Source organism: Pavona decussata, unplaced genomic scaffold, assembly GCF_977016875.1.
Source record: "Pavona decussata unplaced genomic scaffold, jaPavDecu1.1 SCAFFOLD_16, whole genome shotgun sequence".
Taxonomy (NCBI): Eukaryota; Metazoa; Cnidaria; class Anthozoa; order Scleractinia; family Agariciidae; genus Pavona; species Pavona decussata.
This window is the reverse complement of record NW_028145439.1, coordinates 1999048-2007500: the sequence shown is the minus strand read 5'-3', so window position 1 is coordinate 2007500 and position 8453 is coordinate 1999048. Positions and strand designations below refer to the sequence as shown.

Genomic DNA, 8453 nt, shown 5'->3' with positions numbered 1-8453 from the left:
TTCAGAGGTGTCTTCAGAGGTGTCCCGCGTCCAAGCGATGTAGCGCATCCGGTTTAAACTGTAGATACCTGAACCCTTATATCAAATTAAAGCTTATAGAACTGGCTATCTAACTAAACCAAGAATTTTGAAATAAAATGAATTGCCGAATTTGTGGCGCTGTTTTCTCGAATAAATTTTTTTCACTTGGAGGAGCCACTTCAAAGAGCTAAAACTCAAAAGGAATTTGTTCGTTTGCCTTCAAATTTGGACAGTGGCTAGTTTAACATATAAACAACAAAAACCTGTCTGCGAATTTTTTCTTTCGAAATATTTTTTCTCTCTGAGAGCGATTTTTGTACGATTGCTCCACATTTTTTTCATCCTATTTTGAAAATGCTCTATAACTTTTCACTGCGATTGAATATGGCAAAACGCAGACTCATTTTTTTAGCACTTTGGGTCCGGAAACTGAGGAGCAAATTAAATTAGCAAAAAACAAAATTCACTTTGATATGTAGCTTTAAAAAGGTGATTCGGATGCTTGCAATTTGAGGTCGTGAAAAATTCGACAATTTATTTTATTTCAAAATTCTTGGTATGGTTTGATAGCCAGCTCTATAAGCTTTAATTTGATATAGGGGTTTAGGTATCTACAGTTTAAACTGGACGCACTGCATCGCTTAAAGGCAAGACACCTCTGAAGGTACCGGGTAACCTTAAAAAGGGAAGCATCAGGAACAGCAAAGTCTCTACCCAAGACCTTTTTATCTGCTGAGATATTACTTTGCTTCTTAGTTGGATTCGTGATTGATTCTTCAGACAAATCGTGCTCGTTACCATGATTGTTATGTGGTTGCATAATCATAGAAGTTGAACAACTTTGTTTTTCTTGGAACATTTTTGAGTTTCGTTGTACTCATTCTTTATTTTAATTGATTTTAAAAAGAAAGGCTGACATGACATGCATATGTAGTCTGAGGAAGTTCCATCACAGGGATCTATGCATGTGTACAAGTCATTGTATAAATCAGTTTTGTCATTTCTTTCATCCAAAAATTTGCATGCCACTGAAAACAGGTGTTTGAAAATGCTTATGTTGTGTTTCTTGCAGGGAACATCACTGCTAAGGCACATCTCATTGTTGCATTGTGAACATGTCACAATGCATGGTGTTGTCTTCAGAATACCCAGCTGGGCATCGCTGCGTGATTTGGGGGAGCTTTTCCCCTTTGGAGGCTTATGCCGGCTCTAGCTGATAAACTGCTGTAATGTTAATTACATACCCTAAGATCTTTTAAACTGTCAGATATAATATCATCAGGGGTACATTTCAGTTCATAAGTGCTCAACCATGCTGTCAAATTTTCTTGATCCTGCCTCATTTTCACATCCCTTCAAACAACATTGAGCACCTCCAGTCAATCTTCCATGCATGAAAGCTGTTCTGCTTATTTCATTCAAAGGTAAACAATCTGATAAAGGCTTTCCACAGCATGATAACCAATACAAATTACTTGTTATCCTGAATTTAGTACTTACGTGAGATCTAAGGTCTTTGATAGTGGCATATGGTGCAAAAGTGAATATATGAGACTCGACTGTTATGTCTCCTGTTCTCACCTATCTCTCTTTTTGAAGGTTCGCCTGATTTTAGAATATAAAAAGCCTTGAATTTACCTTTTCACGGTTTCCTTGCTATTGTATAGTTTTGTTTTGCATTGAGTTACTCAGTTTTAACGCTCTGTGTTTTAGTACAGGTTTTTTTACGATCTGGTGCACAACACTATTTCTCCAGTCAACGACATTTTCCAGGCAGATCGACTTGCTTTCAATCCGCTTTCAAAATCTACGATTGCAATTTTCTCGTCCCATTTCATTCTACTTTTTCACATGGTCTTGCTACTGAAATTCCTCCTGTAGAAATGAACATGAAATCTTCTGAACATATAAGACAAAAATCTTTCTTCATATAATCTATGCTTTCCGTAGACCACACGGTAATCTCTGAGCCTCTCAATGGGTATTTCCGAAGAAATCGAAGACGCGAAGATCACCGCTGAAAAAACGAAGATCTTAAGATTAAAGCGAAGATCTGAAAATTTACCAAAATTTGCGTGATCAAATTGAACACTCAGATATAAATTAAAACTCAAAACTCGTAATTCTACATAAAATATGTTATTTCTTAATTTTGGCATTTGACCACATTTCTGTGTGTTTAAATGTGGTTGACAGTCCTGCGCGACTCCTACTGTGTGGCCGCTGTGTTGGTAAATACCTTTTCAGTTTTGGTTTACAAGCATGCATGTCTTTAAGAGATTTTCCTTTTGTATACGAGAATCTTCCCTTTAGATCAAAATGTGATGCTGTGTTTGTCTTGATCGTGAGGGGGAATTCTCAGATATACTGAATGGAGGGTTTCTTACTGATCATTAAGAGCCGTAAGGATTAGGTGTTGATAAATTTCCATTGTGCATGCTAGCTCTGTGCTTATCGGCTTGTATTGACTTCAAGATTTCAGGTAGCGCTAAATAAATGTTGTCTGTGAAGATACAGGATCCGTGGATTTCTTAACTCGTGAATTAATGCTTCTGCTATTGTATCTCGCTGCGTGAAGATTGCACGGATATGAGTGTCTAACAGATCGGCATCTTTACAAAACTTGTCATTGTTGTCTCTCGCTTTCGAGAGCTATAGCTTCGTTGTGGCGCTGTCGTTTAGCTCTCTGAGTTCCTTCTTATCTGAAAAATAGCTACTGTGTTCTTAGAGCTGACATGTATCTCCATTATTTTGTGGCCTAGCTCGCATCTGCAGCAGATTTAACGCTAAAACAGAGAACTTTCTTGTGAGTCTCTAGGATGTTGGGGAATTTCTTCCGGCGAGTGTCTAATATTGTTTCTCATGCAATACTGCAGTTTCCATTTCTTGGAATCTCATCAGTTGCTAGCATGTTAAAATGGGGTTAAAACGTCGCCAAAGAATCCAACAATCAGGGGCACCCAACGGAATATTTCGGTAAAATATCTGTTCGGATGGAAGGGCCCCTAAAAGTTTCGAAAATTTTCGCCCTGCAAACCCCTAGACTTTTCGAGGTTTTTCAAAAAACCAAGTTGCCCTAAAATTTTCGGAATAATATATGTTCGCGTTTTATAACTCCTGTAAATTTCGGAAGGTGTTTTTGTCCGCTAAAATTTTCGTCCACCGTAACTATGCTAAAAGCAGCCTTAAAAATTTCGTTGAACAATTCAGATATCATTAGAAATGTATGAACGATAATAGCGCTAGTCCGCTAGTTATGAGCACTAATGATAATGTAATTTTCCTAATTTATGGCTACTATACCCCTGTCTGTTTAGCAGGGGGCGTATTTAGGCCTGACATAGCGTATAATTTAATCCCCTTATAACGTTTTCGGATGGACAGGTGGTAGGCCTATAATATTCGGATGAGCATTTTTCTTCCTTAAAATGTTCGCTAAATTCCATAGTCACACGTATAGAGAAAAAACGTCCTCTAAAATTTTCTAATGAAAGTATGGCTACCGTGACTTGTCCTCGAACTTTCGACAAGACTCATCAGTATAACTAACACTTTCGGATGAGACAAAAAAGTCCCCTCAAACTTTAACATATCCGAAAAGATAAATATTTTTTAGGGCAGCTCCAAATTAACTAAACAGGCTTCTAAAGCATACAGAAGCATACACTTCTGACATATTTGGGACGATTTGGTCGTTGGGTGCCCCTGAACAATCCTTTATTGTTTCGATAACTGTTTATATTGCTTTTCGTGAATTTAAACAGTGAGTTATGCAATTTGCTATTGAAGTGAAATATTATCAATTGTGAATAACACTGAATAAACGTTTAAACCATTTCAATCTGAAAAAACGAAGATCTTCCTTAAAAAATGAAGATTTGCGAAAAAATCGCGAAGAAAACGAAGACCGTGAGAACCCATAGAGAGGCTCATCTCTTGGCAGTCGTGTTGCTGTAATACAACGAGAAGTTTTGCCGCTACGTCGTAAAATAAAGCGAAAATTCCATTTCGACAGCCCTCGTTGACCTGCGTAAAAATTGGCGTCAATTCCCGTCAAATGCAAAAATATCGCATTGGTAGCTGATCAATCTTTACAGTCAGTAGGGATCGCGGGCTGGCGTGCAGCAATCAATCTATGATTGACAGCTTAGTGTTTGCATTAATGGACAAGAAAGGGGATGTGCGAGGAGGTGTGAAAAAAAGGCTTGGTTACTGAGCGATGGGAAATGTTCAAAATGTCGGACAAAAGAATGAATCTCTCCGTTATGTTACGGTACGGAAGTGGAAGTTATCTTCAGCTGTCCAGCGTTTTGGGGACCGCAGTAGCACTTCAGTTTAATGCTTAGATCAATTACTTATTCATCTGTTGAGCGCGGTTGCACCGACCAGGGTTTTCAGAGTAATGCACCTGGACTGGTATTCTGAAACTTGAATACTACCAAGGTAAAACAAATTTACCACTGAAAGAAATTCGATGCCTGACAGAGGGCTATTACAGTGGAAGAGTCAGCGCTAGAAAACTGTCGCAGGCGAATTTAGCCGTAATTTTTCAAGTCTGTTGATAAACCAAACAATGTCATACCTTTTTACTCCCTACCAAAGCAGCACCACAGTTTCTTTAGAAACTAACCATTATCCATGGAATTGGCTCGAGAAACAAAATATGGAAAGATTTCTGCACAAATCAAAAAACATGTACAATTATAATGCAGTGTATACACCATCATACTTATAGCCATCTTCCACACACGGCAGGAAATTATTAGTAATTATTATCATGATTCACAACAATACTAGCAATAATTGCTAGTATTGTTGTGAATCATGATAATTATTTTAAAAAGGAGATGTACACTGCCATAATGATTGTCAACAGGAATCTGTATAAATTAAATTAACTGGGTAAGTGGCAGTCATTCATATGACCAATTTGCATTCCACTATTCATAAACTAAAATTTTGATGAAACAAAAAATCAAAAAAGATCCTAAAATACTAATTCACAAGCTCACGCCATCATTCACTTTCTAAAATTAGCGGACACATGCTTGGCTTAAGCGTTTAAGTGGCAGTCATCAATGACTAGAAATGGAAAGCTGTCTTGGAGCCTTTTATGCATGTGTGTACTGACCTTAAGATCTCAAAAGAAACCAATGTTCTAACCTAAGTGATAGTAATGTCATAAGGTTCCTCATTCTTTTCTGAGAGCGTCTTGGCTAGGCATTTGAGAACGCCAAGTTGGCTCCCCTCCCACCGTTGGTTCCAAAAACTAGGGGAGTGAAAGATCACATTTCAACGTCCAGCACCCTCTGTTGGCTCTTCCGCTTTTTTTCCTACTCCTGCTCTTTAAAGATTGTGGATGTTGCTTTCCCTGGTTAAACTTGGAGTTAACATGCGTTACTCTGACATCGAAAAATGCTGTAACTCGAGACCAAAGTCCAGTTTTGCCTCGGGACTTGTTACTGCACTTCTGAGGTTGAATCGCTCATTAGCCTGCAGTGCAGGCGTTTTTCATGGGCAAGCGCGGAATAATAAATTTAGTTCGCGTATTTGAAGGAGGCTGAGGGGGAGGGGGGAAGGAAATGCGAACCCTCCTCTCCTCCTCCCCCCTCCTTTATTTCTCAGCCGTCGTCCTCACCCTTAGGGTCACTTTTGACTCGCTCCAGCCCTCTCGCGCTTCCTCGCCCAAGATGACAGCAACGAAGGATTACTCAGCGCTCCCGCTCCAAAAATACGCCTGCATTGCAGGCTAATCGCTCATCAACTGCAGAAGTGGGTTGAGCTAAATCATAGAGAGCAGGAGGTGTTTGTTTTTGTTGGTATTGTATTTTATTCACAAATGAACCAACTTTTAATTTAAAAATGTTCTCTAATAGTGCAAAGTATGGTTTTTGACTTTCTCTTTTGTTTGCAAAGAAGATACCTCGAAGGCAGTCATTTTTACTTATTTTAAGTTTAATTAACTTAGTTTGGCATGTAGTGCCCCAGCTCATTAACCCATGGAACATATCCATGTGACGTCATCGCCGCCATGTTGGTGTACCATCAACAAAAGAGTTCTCATTAGCTGGGTTTGTTATGGTAAACCAACATGGTCACCATGCCATTGTCATTGGAATCCCTTGTGATTGGTTGCATACGCTCTATAATTTAGTTAATTTTGATCCGATTTTATATATATATATATATATAAAAGTTAGAATGCTTCGAGCCAACAGAGATGCTTGTGCCAGAAGGATCCGAAAGGATTCACAGTCCAAACCTCGAAGAATCAATTTAAAAAACTGGTACAAAAAACGACGAGGACGGACAACTTCGGGCGAAGAAAACTATATACAATAAAAAATCTAAAAAGGTAAAAAGTACCGCGATGATGTTTTTGATCTCTGGCAACAGGGCCTCCCCGCACTGCATGAGTTTACTGAATTTATAAATTCTTTATATCCTACTATTAAATTTGAATTAGTTTTTTCTGAACGCGAGCTCCACGTACTAGATTTAACTTTACATCTTGTCGAGGGTTTTATTCAGACAGACGTTTATTCAAAGCCAACTGATAGCCATTTGTACCTCCCACCATCAAGTGCTCATCCTAAACACGTTTTCAAGGCTATCCCCTATGGCGTAGCGACAAGATTACAAAGAAATTGCTCTGAACAAGCTTTTCTTTCCGAGAGAATGACTGAATACAAAGGTTATCTAGTCAATCAGGGTTATTCCTCCAAATTAGTGGACGATCAATTTCTCAAAGCCTCAACTACATCTAGAAATGATTTACTTAGAACTCGTGCCAAATCTAAGAAGAAATTATTTCCATTTGTGACCACATTTAATCCAAATTTGCCTGATGTAGGTCGCATCATTAGAAAACACCTAGATATTTTGGAATCCAACCCCAAATTAAAAGAACTTTTTCCTCCAAATTCCATCATAGCCTCTTTTCGCAGATCTAAAAATCTCAAGGAACTGTTGGCGCCATCTCGTTATGGCCCTAACACCGAACATGAAAGGGCTGTTGAGGTTCAAGGTTGTTTTAAATGTAAAAGAACAAGATGCGATCTCTGCCGCAATTTCTTTGTTGAATCAAATTCTTTCCAAAGTTTTCAAACAGGCAAGAGTTACAAAATACGATCAAAACTTTCTTGTGATTCCAAAAATGTTGTCTATTTGGCCTCGTGTAAGAAATGTCGCCTGCAACACATTGGTTCTACAACAACCGACTTTAGAGTTAGATTTCGAAACCATAAGTCCGCTATGATCACCAAGAAAAAAACTTGTGAGGTAGCGGTGCATTTTAACAAAACACCGCACGATTTAAGCGACTTTTCATTTCAATGTATTGATCAAGTGCAGGTGACTGCAGACAATTCAACGAACATTGAAAAATTTTTGATCACTAAAGAGGCATATTGGAGTGCACAGTTGTTCTCTCTGGCACCTTTTGGGTTGAATAAACGTCAAGAATTTCACTCGAAGAAAAGAATAAACTATAATTAGCGTGAAAATAAATAGCAAGTTTGGCGGCCATTCAAATTTAGTTGTTCAAAGGCCCCGGCCACGGATCCTGTTAGCTTTGTTGGCGCAAGGTAATCTCAGGGGCCCCCATCTGGGATTTTATTACAATATTGTTGTTTAAAGGCCCGGTTCGGGGCGCCTGTTGTACCTAGCCGCGGCATGGTTTCAGGAGCTTTGTTTGGGGATTTTGTTATAACTTTCGCTAAAAAATCTTTTTACGCAAGTTCCTAGACATTTCCAGCTGACTCGACGAGCTACGAAACGTTTTCTTTTTTCTTATCTTTTTTCTTATCTTATTTGTATTGTATTTTCTCATTAATTGTATTGTTTTTTCGTATTTTGGTACCGCATTGTTATAGTTTTCCACTTAGTAATTACCGATTGTTCATCACTTGTTAATTTTTTGCTATCATGTGTTATCACGCCCTGTTATGTAATCATCTTTGTAATGTTATGTCATCTTTTATACTGTGAGCCTATTTAAGGAAATTTTAATTCATTAATCACTTGCACTGCAACTGATGAAGGTCAACGACCGAAACGTCTTTTTTTATTAAAACTTTTTACCTTTTTAGATTTTTTATTGTATATAGTTTTCTTCGCCCGAAGTTGTCCGTCCTCGTCGTTTTTTGTACCAGTTTTTTATATATATATATATATATATATATATATAAATATATATTTTTTGTAATCTGAAGTAATTCAGTAAAGTCTGCAAGTTGGGAAATAAAGCCATTATTTTCTTATTCAGTGTGAGATCTTGTACACGAGGGCAGATATCAAAAGGCCTCAAAACACTGCTCTGGCTCAAACTGCAAGCCTCAGGATGCAGTGTCTAAATACCCGCAGTAACTTTAGCAGTTCTAAGAAAGCCCCAAATATATTAACAGTTTAACAGGACTTGAATCAATTTCAAG

The 8453-nt window shown here is 38.1% G+C and overlaps 1 protein-coding gene across 1 annotated transcript; it reads left to right on the top strand.

The window, feature by feature from the left end:
* Positions 1 to 4183: 4183 nt before the first annotated feature.
* LOC146487288 (uncharacterized) lies at positions 4184 to 8203 on the top strand. The gene is made up of 2 exons (XM_085085078.1): positions 4184 to 4211; positions 6377 to 8203. Exons 1-2 carry the CDS (start codon positions 4184 to 4186, stop codon positions 7516 to 7518), a joined length of 1170 nt encoding a protein of 389 aa, XP_084941204.1. The 3' UTR covers positions 7519 to 8203.
* Positions 8204 to 8453: the final 250 nt, after the last annotated feature.